Source organism: Oncorhynchus tshawytscha, linkage group LG07, assembly GCF_018296145.1.
Source record: "Oncorhynchus tshawytscha isolate Ot180627B linkage group LG07, Otsh_v2.0, whole genome shotgun sequence".
Lineage (NCBI taxonomy): Eukaryota > Metazoa > Chordata > Actinopteri > Salmoniformes > Salmonidae > Oncorhynchus > Oncorhynchus tshawytscha.
This window is the reverse complement of record NC_056435.1, coordinates 41,298,221-41,313,002: the sequence shown is the minus strand read 5'-3', so window position 1 is coordinate 41,313,002 and position 14,782 is coordinate 41,298,221. Positions and strand designations below refer to the sequence as shown.

Sequence of the window (14,782 nt, the reverse complement as noted above, 5' to 3'; positions counted from 1 at the left end):
TCCCTCTATCTCCCTCTCTCCCCTCTCTCCATCTCCCTCTCCCCTCCATCTCCCTCTCTCCATCTCCCTCTCTCCATCTCCCCTCTCCCCCCCTCCATCTCCCTCTCTCCCCCTCCCTCTCTCTCCCTCTCTCTCCCTCCCTCTATCTCCCCTCTCTCCCCCTCCCTCTATCTCCCTCTCTCCCCCCTCCCTCTCTCCCCCCCTATCTCCCTCTCTCCCCCCCTCCCTCTCCCTCTCTCCATCTCCCTCTCTCTCCCTCTCTCCCTCTCTCCCCTCTCTCTCCCTCTCTCCCCTCTCCCTCTATCTCCCTCTCTCCCCCTCCCTCTATCTCCCTCTCTCCCCCTCCCTCTATCTCCCTCTCTCCCCCTCCCTCTATCTCCCTCTCTCCTCCCTCTATCTCCCTCTCTCCCCCCTCCCTCTATCTCCCTCTCTCCCCCCCTCTCTCTATCTCCTCTCTCCCCTCCCTCTCTCCCTCTCTCTCCCTCTCCCTCTATCTCCCTCTCTCCCCCTCCCTCTATCTCCCTCTCTCCCCCTCCTCTATCTCCCTCTCTCCCCCTCCCTCTATCTCCTCTCTCCCCCTCCCTCTCTATCTCCCTCTCTCTCCCTCCTCCCTCTCTCCCCCTCCCTATCTCCCCTCTCTCCCCCTCTCCCCCCCCTCTATCTCCATCTCCCTCTCTCCATCTCCCCTCCCCCCCTCTATCTCCCTCTCTCCCCCTCCCTCTATCTCCCTCTCTCCATCTCCCTCTCTCCATCTCCCTCTCTCCATCTCCCCTCTCTCCATCTCCCTCTCTCCCCTCCCTCTCTCCATCTCCCTCCTCTCCATCTCCCTCTCTCCATCTCCCTCTCTCTCTCCATCTCTCCTCTATCTCCCTCTCTCCCCCTCCCTCTATCTCCCTCTCTCCCCTCCCTCTCTCTCCCTCTCTCCATCTCCCTCTCTCCATCTCCCTCTCTCCATCTCCCTCTCTCCATCTCCTCTCTCCATCTCCCTCTCTCCATCTCCCTCTATCTCCCTCTCTCCCCCTCTCTCTATCTCCCTCTCTCCATCTCCCTCTCTCTATCTCCCTCTCTCTATCTCCCTCTATCTATCTCTCTATCTCCCTCTCTCTATCTCCCCTCCCTCTCTCCCTATCTCCCCCTCTCTCTATCTCCCTCTCTCTCCCCCTATCTCCCCCTCTCTATCTCCCTCTCTCTATCTCCCTCTCTCTATCTCTCTCTCTCCCTCTCCTCCCTCTCTATCTCCCCCTCTCTCCCCTCTCCTCTCCCCCTCTCCCTCTCTCTCCATCTCCCTCTCTCCATCTCCCTCTCTCCATCTCCTCCCTCTCTCCATCTCCTCTCCCCTCTCTCCTCCTCTCTCCCCCTCTCTCCATCTCCCTCCCTCTATCTCCCTCTCTCCCCCTCTCCCTCTCTCTATCTCCCTCTCTCTATCTCCCTCTCTCTCCCCTCCCTCCATCTCCCTCTCTCCATCTCTCTCCCTCTCTCCCCTCTCTCCATCTCCCTCTCTCCCTCTCTCCCCCTATCTCTCTCTATCTCCCCCTCTCTCTATCTCCCCCTCTCTCTCTCCCTCTCTCCATCTCCCTATCTCCCTCTCTCCCCTCCTCCATCTCTCCCTCTCTCCCCTCCCTCTCCCCCTCTCCTCTCTCTCCCCTCCCTCCCTCCCTCTCTCTCCCTCTCTCTATCTCCCTCTCTCTCCCCTCCCTCCTCTCCCTATCTCCCTCTCTCTATCTCCCTCTCTCCCCCTCCATCTCCTCCTCTCTCCATCTCTCCCTCTCTCCATCTCCCTCTCTCCATCTCCCTCCCTCTCCCATCTCCCTCTCTCTCTCTCCCTCTCTCTCCCTCTATCTCCTCTCTCCCCCTCCCTCTCTCTATCTCCCTCTCTCTATCTCCCCCTCCCTCTCTATCTCTCCCTCTCTCTATCTCCTCTATCTCTCTCTCCCTCTCTCTCCCTCTCTCCCCTCTCTCTATCTCCCCCCTCTCTATCTCCCTCCCTCTCTCTATCTCCCTCTCTCTCTCTATCTCCTCTCCCCCTCTATCTCCCTCTCCCCCCTCTATCTCCCTCTCTCCCCCTCCTCTCTATCTCCCCCTCTCTCCCCCTCCTCTCTCTCCCTCTCTCCCCCTCCCCTCTCCCCCTCCTCTCTCCCCTCCCTCCTCTCTCCCTCCCTCTCTCCCCTCTCTCCCCTCCCTCTCTCCCCTCCCTCTCTCCCCCTCCTCTCCCTCTATCTCCCTCTCTCCCATCTCCCTCTCTCCATCTCCCTCTATCTCCCCTCCCTCCCCCTCTCTCCCCCTCCCTCTATCTCCCCTCTCTCTATCTCCCTCTCTCTCCTCTCTCTCCCTCTCTCTCCCTCTCTCTCCCTCTCTCCCCCTCCTCTCTCTCTCCCTCCCTCTATCTCTCCCCTCCTCTATCTCTCTCTCCCCCTCCCTCCATCTCCTCTCTCCATCCCCTATCTCTCTCTCTCCCCTCTCTCCATCTCCTCTCTCTCCCCCCTCCCTCTATCTCCCCTCTCCCTCTCTCTCCCCTCCCTCTCTCTCCCTCTCTCTCCCCTCCTCTCCCCTCCCTCTCTCCTCCCCTCCCTCTGTCTATCTCCCTCTCTCCCCCTCCCTCTATCTCCCTCTCCCTCCCTCTATCTCCCTCTCTCCCTCCCCCCCTCTCTCTCTCCCCCTCTCTCCCCTCTCCCCTCTCTATCTCCCTCTCTCTCCCCTCCCTCTATCTCCCTCTCTCCCCCTCCCTCTCTATCTCCTCTCTCTCCCCTCTCCCTCTCTCTCCCTCTCTCCCCACTCTCTCCCTCTCCTCTCTCCTATCTCTCCCCCTCTCTCTCCAATATGTCTATCTCCCCTCTCCCCCTCTCCCTCTATCTCCCTCTCTCCCATCTCCCCTCTCTCCATCTCCCTCTATCTCCCCCCTCCCTCTATCTCCCCCTCTCTCTATCTCCCTCTCTCTATCTCCCTCTCTCTATCTCCCTCTCTCTATCTCCCTCTCTCTATCTCCCTCTCTCTATCTCCCTCTCTCTATCTCCTCCCTCTATCTCCTCTCTCCCCTCCCTCCATCTCCCCTCTCTCCATCTCCCCTCTCATCTCCCTCTCTCCATATCTCCCTCTCCATCTCCTCTCCATCTCTCCCATCTCCCCTCTCTCCATCTCCCTCTATCTCCCTCTCCCCCTATCTTCTCCCTCTCTCCCCCTCCCTCTATCTCCCTCTCCCCCTCCCTCTATCTCCCTCTCCCCCTCCCTCTATCTCCCTCTCTCCCCCTCCCTCTATCTCCCTCTCTCCCCCTCCCCCTATCTCCCTCTCTCTCCCTCCCTCTCATCTCCCCCTCTCCCTCTCTCCCTCCTCTCCCTCCCTCCATCTCCCTCTCTCTCCCCTCCCTCTCTCCCCTCTCTCTCCCTCTCTCCATCTCCCCTCCTCTCTCATCTCCTCCCACTCTCTCCATCTCCCTCTCTCCCCCTCCCTCTCTCCATCCTCCTCTCCATCCCTCCTCTCCCTCTCTCCCTCTCTCCCTCTCTCCTCTCTCCATCTCCCATCTCTCCATCTCCTCCTCTCCATCTCCCCTCTCTCCTCCATCTCCTCTATCTCCCTCTCCCCCTCCCTCTCCCCCCCTCCTCTATCTCCCTCTCTCCCCCTCCCTCTATCTCCCCTCTCCCCTCTCTCCCTCTATCTCCTCTCTCCCCCCCTCCCTCTCCCCCTCTCCCCCCTCTCTCCCCCTCCCTCTATCTCCTCTCTCCCCCTCCCTCCCTCTCTCTCCCCTCTCTCCCCCTCCTCTCTCTCTCTCCCTCTCTCCCTCTTAAATAAAAATATATGCCATATGTAAATAAATATGTATATAAATATGTATAAAAATATAATGTAAAAATGCTCTGTCTCCCTCTCTCCCCCTCCCTCTATCTCCTCTCTAAAAATATGTATTAAAAATATGTAATAAAAATAATGTGAAATAATGTGTAAAAAATATGTAAATATGTATTAAATATAATAATATTAAATAATAATAATAAAAAAAAATAATATTAAAAATAAATATGTAAAGTAAATGATAAATATGTAAATAATGTGAAAATGTGTGTAAAAATATGTGTAAATATGTAATAATAATATTAAATATGTGTAAAAATATGTGTAAAAATATGTGTAAAAATAATATGTAAATGTAATAATATTAAATAATAATAATAATAATGTATATTAAATATGTAAATGTAATATGTAAAAATATGTAAATATATGTATAAAATAATAATAAATATTATGTAAATATGTATAATAATAAATATGTAAAAATATGTAAAAATATGTGTAAATATATGTAAAAATAATATGTGTAAATAATAGTAAAAATAATATTAAATAATATTAATAATAGTAAATAATAATGTATAAAAATATGTAATAAATAATAATAATATGTGTATATATGTAATCTCTCCCCTCTCTCCATCTCTCCATCTCCCCCTCCTCTCTCCTCTCTCTCTCCCTCTCCATCTCCTCTCTCCCATCTCTCCCTCTCCCTCCATCCCTCTCTCCATCTCCCCATCTCTCCATCTCCCTCTCTCCATCTCCCCATCTCTCCCTCTCCTCCCTCTCCATCTCCCTCTATCTCCCATCTCCCTCTCTCCATCTCCCTCTCTCCCCCTCCCTCTCTCCCCCTCCTCCCTATCTCTCCCTCTCTCTCCCTCCTCCCTCTATCTCCCTCTCTCCCTCCCTCTATCTCCCTCTCTCCCCCTCCCTCTATCTCCCTCTCTCCCCCTCCCTCTATCTCCCTCCCTCTCCCCCTCCCCTCTATCTCCCTCTCTCCCTCTCTCCCTCTCTCTCCCTCCCTCTCTCCTCTCCCTCCTCTCTCCCCTCTCTCCCCCTCCTCCTCTCCCCCTCTCTCCTCTCCTCCCTCTATCTCCCTCTCTCCCCCTCTCTCCTCTCTCTCCCTCCTCTATCTCCCCTCCCTCTATCTCCCTCCTATCTCTCTCTCCCCTCTCTCCCTCTCTCTATCTCCTCTCTCTCTATCTCCTCTCTCTCCCTCTCCCCCTCTCATCTCCCTCTATCTCCTCTCTCTCTCTCCCTATCTCTATCTCCCCCTCCCTCTATCTCCCTCTCTCCCCCTCCCTCCATCTCCCTCTCTCCATCTCCCCTCTCCCCATCTCCCTCTCTCCCCATCTCCCTCTCCCATCTCCCTCTCTCCATCTCCTCTCTCTCTCCTCTCTCTCTCCCTCTATCTCCCCCTCTCTCCCTCCTCCTCCCTCCCTCTCTCCCTCTCTCTCCCCTCTCTCCCTCTCTCCCTCCCCTCTCTCCCTCTCTCCCCCTCCCTCTATCTCCCTCTCTCCCCCTCCCCCTCTATCTCCCTCTCTCCCCCTCCCTCTCTCCCTCTCTCCCCCTCCCTCTCTCCTCTCTCCCTCCCTCTCTCTCCCTCTCTCCCCCCCCTCTATCTCCCTCTCTCCTCCCCCTCCTCCATCTCCCTCTCTCCATCTCTCCTCTCCCTCTCTCTCTCCCTCTCCTCTCTCTCTCCCTCTCTCCCCTCTCTCCCCTCTCTCCCTCTCTCCATCTCCCTCTCTCCATCTCCCCCTCTCTCTCCCTCTCTCCATCTCTCCTCTCCATCTCCCTCTCTCCATCTCCCCTCTCTCATCTCTCTCTCTCCATCTCCCTCTCTCCATCTCCCTCTCTCCATCTCCCTCTATCTCCCTCTCTCCCCTCTCCCCCTATCTCCCCTCTCTCCCCCTCCCTCTCTCTCCCTCTCTCCCCCTCCTCTATCTCCTCTCTCTCCCCTCCCTCTATCTCCCCTCTCTCCCCCCTCCCTCCCTCTCTCCCTCTCTCCCCCCTCTCCCTCTATCTCCCTCTCTCCCCCTCTCCCTCTATCTCCCTCTCTCCCCTCTCTCCCTCCTCCCTCTCTCCCCCTCCCTCCTATCTCCCCCTCTCTCCCTCCCTCCTATCTCCCTCTCTCCCCCTCCCTCTATCTCCCTCTCTCCCCCTCTCTCTCCTCCCTCTCTCCCCCTCCCCTCTCTCTCCCTCTCTCCCCTCTCCCTCTCTCTCCCCTCTCTCCCACTCTATCTCCCTCTCTCCCCCCTCTCTCCCTCTCCCTCTCCCCCTCCTCTCCTCTCTCTCCCTCTCTCCCCTCTCTCCCCTCTCTCTCTCCTCTCTCCCCCTCCTCTCTATCTCCCTCTCTCCCTCTCCCTCCCTCTCTCCCCTCTCTCCATCCCCCCCCTCTCTCTCCCTCTCTCCATCTCTCCCCCTCTCCCTCCCCCCCTCTCCCTCTCTCTCTCTCTCCCTCTCCCATCTCCCCTCTCTCCATCTCTCTCTCTCTCTCCCTCTCTCCCTCTCTCCCTCTCTCTCCATCTCCTCTCTCCATCTCCCCTCTCTCCATCTCCCTCTCTCCATCTCCCCCTCTCTCCATCTCTCCCCCTCTCTCTCTCCATCTCCCTATCTCCCTCCCCTCTATCTCCTCTCATCTCCCTCTCTCTCTCTCTCTCTCCCACTCTCTCTCTCCTCTCCCTCTCTCCCCCTCTCCCCTCCTATCTCCCTCTCTCTCTCTCCCTCTCTCCTCTCTCCCTCTCCATCTCCCTCTCTCCATCTCCCTCTCTCCATCTCCCTCTCTCCATCTCCCCTATCTCTCCATCTCCCTCTATCTCCCTCTCTCTCTCTCTCCCTCTCTCTCCCCCTCTCTATCTCCCCCCTCTCTCTCTCCCCTCTCTATCTCCCCCTCTCTATCTCCCCCTCTCTCTCCCCCTCTCCCCCATCTCCCCTCTCTCCATCTCCCTCTCTCCATCTCCCTCTCTCCCCTATCTCTCTCCCTCTCTCCATCTCCTCTCCCTCTCTCCTCCCCCTCTCTCCCTCCCCCTCTCTATCTCCCCTCTCTATCTCCCCCTCTCTATCTCCCCCTCTCTATATCTCCCCCTCTCTATCTCCCTCTCTCCCCTCCATCTCCCTCTCTCCCCCTCCCTCTCTCCCCCTCCCTCTCTCCATCTCCCCTCTCTCCCCTCCCTCTCTATCTCCCCCTCTCTATCTCCCCTCTCTATCTCCCCCTCTCTATCTCCCCCTCTCTATCTCCCCCTCTATCTCCCCTATCTCTCTATCTCTCCCCCTCTCTATCTCCCCCTCTCTATCTCCCCCCCCTCTCTATCTCCCCCTCTCTCTCTCCCCTCTCTCTATCTCCCCCTCTCTATCTCCCCCTCTCTATCTCCCCTCTCTATCCCCTCTCCTCTCCCTCTCTCTCCCCTCTCTCTCTCCCCCTCTCTCTCTCTCCCCTCTCTCCCTCTCCCCCTCTCTCTCCCCCTCTCTCTCTCTCCCCCTCTCTCTCTCCCCTCTCTCCCCTCTCCCCCTCTCTCTCTCCCCCTCTCTCTCCCCCTCTCTCTCTCTCCCCTCTCCTCTCCCCCTCTCTCTCTCCCCCTCTCTCTCTCCCCTCTCTCTCTCTCCCCCTCTCTCTCTCCCCTCTCTCTCTCTCTCCCCTCTCTCTCTCCCCCTCTCTCTCTCCCCCTCTCTCTCTCTCCCCTCTCTCCCCTCTCTCTCCCTCTCTCTCCCCCTCCTCTATATCTCCCCCTCTCTATATCTCCCCTCTCTCTATATCTCTCCTCCTCTCTATATCTCCCCTCTCTATATCTCCCCCTCTCTATATCTCCCTCTCTCTATATCTCCCTCTCTCTATATCTCCCTCTCTCTATATCTCCCTCTCTCTATATCTCCCTCCCTCTCTCTATATCTCCCTCCCTCTATCTCTCTCTCTCCCCCTCCCTCTATCCCCCGTCTCTCCCGCTCCTATAGACACTACAGTCTGGATGCTTACCTGCCGTTTCGTCTGCAGCCAGACTCCATAGCAAGGAAGCGTTGTCTACGGGCTCGCGTGATTCGCTCCCTCTTCCACCTGTATGAGCCATTCAGCTCACGTGTCTCCCTAAGCCCCGCCCTCCCTGAGTCCCCGCCCACCACGCTACTTAACTCCAAGGTAAAGAATCAAGATGGCAACAGGCTAGCGGTTGTGCCATAGAACTGTATGGTGTGTGGAGTTAGAGGTTCTCACCTTATTCGGATCCTGTGAGGGTCTGATAAATTGATCTGTACTATAACTCCCTAATCCTGATCCATCAAGTTCTGGCTTTAATATGCACTTGACACTTGTGCAATCCAATCCAAGAGATGTTTTCCTTTTTTTCTTTACACCCCAGTATCTCTACTTGCACAATCATCTTCTGCACATCTATCATTCCAGTGTTTAATTGCTATATTGTAATTACTTCGCCACCATGGCCTATTTGTTGCCTTAACTCCCTTATCTTACCTCATTTGCACTCACTGTATATAGACTTTTTGTCTTTTGTTCTACTGTATTATTGACTGTTTTGTATTCCATGTGTAACTCTGTGTTATGTGTTGAACTGCTTTGCTTTATCTTGACCAGGTCGCAGTTGCAAATGAGAACTTGTTCTCAACTAGCCTACCTGGTTAAATAATGGTAAAAATAAAAAATCTGTTTTACCTGTTTTCTCCTCAACAGTGTCTGCTGTTCTGGGTCAATAAGGTTGTGGGCACTCGACCGGAGCCCATGTGGGAGTTCAACTTCAAGTTTGTGAAGCCGGTATGTATTCATGCTGAACTGTCTGAAGTACACTAGTGAAACATGTTTACTTTAAATTTGAAGTAAAACATTTAATTGTAATGAAGGATACCATAGTTTGTGCGTCTCTCCTCTAGGCGATGAGGTGTAAGGCTGGCAGTGCCACCCGGGGTCTGCTGCTGCCCCGTCAGTATGAGGAGGTCCATGCCAACCCAGACTCAGACTGCTACCTGCTGCAGGTCACCACCCTCAACTTCATCTTCACCTCAATTGTCATGGGGATGACCCTTTCCCTGGTCAGTACACCACTCACTCATCCTGGTTTTTACTCTGTAAAGACCGTCTCCATCCATGAAGTTGCATTGTTAAAGTCACAATGTGGTTGTACCTCATAGTGGGCCTGTTTTAGGAGAGGGGAACCTGTGCCTCCTTCCTGTCTAACCCACTCTGTCTCTGTTCCCTCTCCAGTTTAACGTCAATGTGAATGCGGACATGCGTCACCACAGAGTGTGTCTGGTGTTCCAGGACTCTCCTCTCCAGCAGGGGAGGAGGAAAGGGGAGCAGGGGGGGACACAGGTGGTGCTGGACCCTGTACACAGCGTGAGACTCATGGACTGGTGGCATCCTCAGTACCCTTCATCCCCCTACACCTAGAGCCCTCATATTATCCCACACAACACCCATTTAGTCCTAGAAATCACTGTAACCGTCTGCTCGTACATCTAGAATGCCCAAAACCATCCACAATACCGTCTCCCTGTACACCCAGAACCTTGCTTCACCTCACCCTTCTCCAGCCCCCAACACAGAGTCCTCTAGTGTATTATTTACATCCCCCTACACCAAAAACCACCTACCTCCTCAGTACCCTAGCTCTCTATAGACAAACCCTCAACTTCCAATCCCCCTCACATTGCCTACCCTCAGACCACCCTATAAGTTTGTTGAACAGATGTAGACAATGTAATTTATTTTAATATTTCCTCTCTGTAACTGTGACCTCTTTAAGGGACTTTTGATTTCACTTATTGATTTGACTATTCTACGGGACAAAATTATGATTTGCTGCTTGCGAAATTATTTGATTTGATACCTCTAATCATTGCTTACTTTTAAATTGCAATTTTTAAAACCCCACCTCCTGATTCATCCCCTGTGTATTCTCCTCAGGAAGTAATGTCAGTTCTGAGGCTGCTGCATTGTAGCGGAGCAGCATTTTATATCCTGCCTCTGTCAGAATGTTTATGAACACCAGGAGACCAGTCGTATGTAAACAATGACCAGTAGAAACATGTCAATCATGCTTCATTTCTAAAAAAAAAGGGGGGTATTTGAAGAATCAACATATAATACCCACAGGAGACTATTTCAGTTCTACTATTTACTCAATCGTCCAATCAAAATGAATATAAGAACATTTGTGTTTGAATTCAGAAGTTTATCGTGTGTAGTGAAAAGCAAAGCTTTTTGTTGATGATCAGACCTGAAATTGTTTATTGTAAATACATGTATAGCTGATTGACCTTGTGAAGGACATGTATACATGTTTGGCTGTGAGAGCCATCCATAATATCATTCCGCATGTAAAGTCTGGGAGCTGTCTGTATGTGATCTGATTGTTTGGCCAACCTCCTGCACTGTAATACAACTGTAAAGAACCCCTTCCATACTATTCTGTATTTTTCTATCAATACAAATGGGGTTTCTTACTATCATATGTTTCACATATGGTGATATATACTTAAAATGTTGCTCCTATATAGCCTGTGGAGTAAAGTAATACAGTATTTAGTCCTATCCAACGGTTTCCTTGACAATAGTGCCCTTTTGTGGTAAATGGAGGTAAACATGGAAAGTGTAACTTTAAAAAAATATTTTATTTAACCAGGTAAGCCAGTTAAGAACACATTCTTATTTACAATGACGCCTTATGGGACTCCCAATCACATCTGGTTGTGATACAGCCTGGATTCGAACCAGGGTGTCTGTAGTGACGCCTCTAGCGCTGAGATGCAGTAACTTAGACTGCTGCACCACTCGGGTGTAGCTGCATAGATATATTTTGGGGTGAAAGCATTTGTACAGTTTAAACCATTTAAAAAGAAAATAGAGAAATCCCAGAGTATCACACATTAAATTGTTAAATGTGGTCAATTGAATGTTTATCCATGTATTGCAATGTGGATAATTGATTGTTGAATTACAGCTGAAGCGGAATCCACAAAGACAATAGGGCGAGGCCACGTAACCAGTAACGGTGCGTGGGTAAAATCACTGGAGAAGCAAGGGAAAAAAGCCATATTACAACTTAGTGCATTCAGATCCCTTGACATTTTCCACATATTAACTTAAGTATTCTCTGCTATGAGACTTGAAATTGAGCTCAGGTGCATCCTGTTTACATGGATAATTTTTTAGATGTTTCTACAGCTTGATTGTTGTCCACCTGTGCTAAATTCCATTGATTGGACATGATTTGGAAAGGTACACACCTGCCTATATACAGTGCATTCGGGAAGCATTCAGACCCCTTGACTTATGAGTGGCCCGCCCCCGATTTGAACCCGATCGAAAATCTCTGGAGCGACCATAAAAACAGCATGATGACTTTGCTCATTGTGTGTGTGTATATATATATATATATATATATATAATTCATTCTTGCATCTATCCATGTGCTTTCGTCCTGTCACCTTTTCCCTTGACTTGTGGACTTCCGTGCACAACACATCAGCGCTCTGTGACTAGGCAAAAAAAAACTTTCCTAGTCAAACCTTCATACCATGGCCGCTAACCGCTACACACAGCCTACGTTGTCACATCATAGTCAACTAGAACTAACGCTTTCCTAAACCCGCTACAATCATGCAGTACGGTGTACAGTCAGAAAGCAGTTTAGCAGTTACACCAGCGGGCCCTGTGGCAGTAAATTAACCATTCCAAAAGCTTACATTGACTTGCAAGAGTTCCAGTGTTGGATAGACATAGCATCCTTCTATGTTTGAGTAGGCTGAACTAGCTAGCTGCATTTGCTAGCTAAGTGTAGTCATCCGGCTACACCATGGTGCTATCCTACAGATTGCTGCTGAGGCTACCATCATTGCAAAACTCTGTTTTAATCAATTATTTGGTGGCATGAATATATTTAGTATAGTTTTGTCTGAAAATTATCACTTTTTGGTTTACTATTTTTATGAAATTCACTGAGGATGGTCCTCTTCCTTCTCTGAGAAACCTCCACTGGATGACTCAGCCTACTTGTAGAGTAATGCCAATGCCATCCTCCTCTCTTTCATGTTGATGAAACGGTATATCACTGTGTCATACAGTGCACAATTTTATTTTTTGCTGTCCAAGGCTACCCGGCTAAAATGCTTGCTCGCTAGCCATACTTCCATTCATGGGCAACGTTAGCAAGTTAACATTAGCCTTCTACAACTAGCTACATATTTAACTTACATCCTCTCAGGCCAGGGGTACAACAATGTATGAGTTAATGGTTGGCTCAGAATAGTCATTATAATCATTGGCCAGTACGGAGAATTAAGTAAAACCAAGTCCAAATCCTTATCTCCATCCATGGCTAATTTAGGAAAGGGACAAATTTAGTTAGATAGCTAGAGCACTGGAGCACATCAAGTTCTTTCTGTCAATGACTTATGCTCTCAATGCGATCTGATATTAGTGATGCCAAAATCCAACCTAGTTTCCCTTGACACTTTGTTTTGGTGCACCAGGACCATTCACCATTGAGATTGCCCAGTTTAGTTCAATGCTGATTCGCAAAAAGAATGTATCAAGGGAGGCCAAATGCTCGCTGGCTTCCCTTGTATTCCATTCAATGCTATGGGCCGCAACAATGTCATACTCATTTGCACCAGACAGCATCAGCCAGATAGTTGAACATGCGTATCGTTAGCATAGTAAGAAAATCCATACTTAAATTGTTAGGATCATAAGAAAAGCTGTGCGTGAAACATGAAATGTAACCGTTGAATGAGGTCTGTAAACGTACAAACCCTACGTTACGACTATGAATGAACATTTACACATCTAATTCTTACTTTGTCTCCTTTCACTTGGTTAGACTTTTTTTACACGTACAAACTTTTGTCAGGAACGTGGAATCTGCAAAGGACATGGACCGCACGTAGCTAGTTGAAGTTAGCTAGTCAATCAAGCAACTTCATACCAGACAATAGAGCTGCTTTGCAGCTTCTGGTTTAATTTCCCAAATTAAAGTCTGGATCTTGTTTCAGAACGGCATTCGATAACACTATTATACCAGTAGATGGCGTAGTATTGGCTTGGGCCTTCAGAAAATTACTTGTGAGAGAATGAAACTATAAAGCCACAGAAGAGTATTGTCTAGGGCAGGTATTCCCAAACAGGGGTACGCGTACCCCCAGGTGTACATGCAATGCCGTTCTGTACCATCACTCATTCATATATTTGTATGTACATATTCTTCATCCCTTTACACTTGTGTGTGTATAAGGTATTTGTTGTGGAATTGTTAGGTCAGATTACTCGTTGGTTATTACTGCATTGTCGGAACTAGAAGCACAAGCATTTCGTTACACTCGCATTAACATCTGCTAACCATGTGTATGTGACAAATAACATTTGATTTGAATGCCGTCTGGGTACGCCAAATAAGCGAGATTCATATCAAATAAAAAAAGAGCCCACAGAATGGGATGGCGCAATATTGAATTAGTCATATTTTGATAAGGGGATGTCCACGTCACCCAGAGCAGAGATATGCCCATGCTGTAAAGATACACCTAGTGGACTGAAACTTCACTGTTGTAGGCATAATACAGCTAGTATCTAGACTTGCGCTGAGGAGTAATAGAGAATGGAGACTTTGAAAACGGTTTCCCTTACTTTTTTTATACTGTTATGTTTGTTCGGGTAGCACTCCTCACAGGCTGTTTGGTGTAGGGTTTTCTTGTTGGTGAGATGAATCTGCAAAACTCTTAAAGGTATTATTGTTCTTCAGAATTGTAACAAGATTTGTTCAAGCCTAAAATGTTAGTTTGTAACTGTAACATGGTGTTTGTATGTTAACAGATTAAATTTCACATTTCATGTTTCACGGATGGCTTTTCTTACGATCCTAACATTGAACTTACGTATTGTTAGGATCGTAAGAAAATCTATACGTACATTAAATCTTTTGGTAGCTATCTGGCTCCATATACAGTGGGGCAAAAAAGTATTTAGTCAGCCACCAATTGTGCCAGTTCTCCCACTTAAAAATATGAGAGAGGCCTGTAATTTTCATCATAGGTACACTTCAACTATGACAGACAAAATGAGAAAAAAAATCCAGAAAATGACATTGTAGGATTTTTTATGAATTTATTTGCAAATTATGGTGGAAAATAAGTATTTGGTCACCTACAAACAAGTAAGATTTCTGGCTCTCACAGACCTGTAACTTCTTCTTTAAGAGGCTCCTCTGTCCTCCACTCGTTACCTGTATTAATGGCACCTGTTTGAACTTGTTATCAGTATAAAAGACACCTGTCCACAACCTCAAACAGTCACACTCCAAACTCCACTATGGCCAAGACCAAAGAGCTGTCAAAGGACACCAGAAACAAAATTGTAGACCTGCACCAGGCTGGGAAGACTGAATCTGCAATAGGTAAGCAGCTTGGTTTGAAGAAATCAACTGTGGGAGCAATTATTAGGAAATGGAATACATACAAGACCACTGATAATCTCCCTCGATCTGGGGCTCCACGCAAGATCTCACCCCGTGGGGTCAAATGATCACAAGAACGGTGAGTAAAAATCCCAGAACCACACAGGGGGACCTAGTGAATGACCTGCAGAGTGCTGGGACCAAAGTAACAAAGCCTACCATCAGTAACACACTACGCCGCCAGGGACTCAAATCCTGCAGTGCCAGACGTGTCCCCCTGCTTAAGCCAGTACATGTCCAGGCCCGTCGGAAGTTTGTTAGAGAGAATTTGGATGATCCAGAAGAAGATTGGGAGAATATCATATGGTCAGATGAAACCAAAATATAACTTTTTGGTAAAAACTCAACTCGTTGTGTTTGGAGGACAAAGAATGCTGAGTTGCATTCAAAGAACACCATACCTACTGTGAAGCATGGGGGTGGAAACATCATGCTTTGGGGCTGTTTTTCTGCAAAGGGACCAGGACGACTGATCCGTGTAAAGGAAAGAAGGAATGGGGCCATGTATCGTGAGATTTTGAGTGAAAACCTCCTTCCATCAGCA

General features: G+C 49.4%; 1 protein-coding gene across 1 annotated transcript in view; it reads left to right on the top strand.

Annotated features, from left to right (window-relative positions):
- tmem183a (transmembrane protein 183A) overlaps positions 1-10,187 on the top strand; it is a 15,827-nt gene extending 5,640 nt beyond the window's left edge. The window contains exons 5-8 of the mRNA XM_042324416.1: positions 7,733-7,913; positions 8,463-8,543; positions 8,660-8,818; positions 8,991-10,187. Coding sequence (XP_042180350.1) covers positions 7,733-7,913; positions 8,463-8,543; positions 8,660-8,818; positions 8,991-9,176 — 607 coding nt within the window. The 3' untranslated portion in view covers positions 9,177-10,187. The remainder of the gene's footprint in view (positions 1-7,732; positions 7,914-8,462; positions 8,544-8,659; positions 8,819-8,990) is intronic.
- Positions 10,188-14,782: the final 4,595 nt, after the last annotated feature.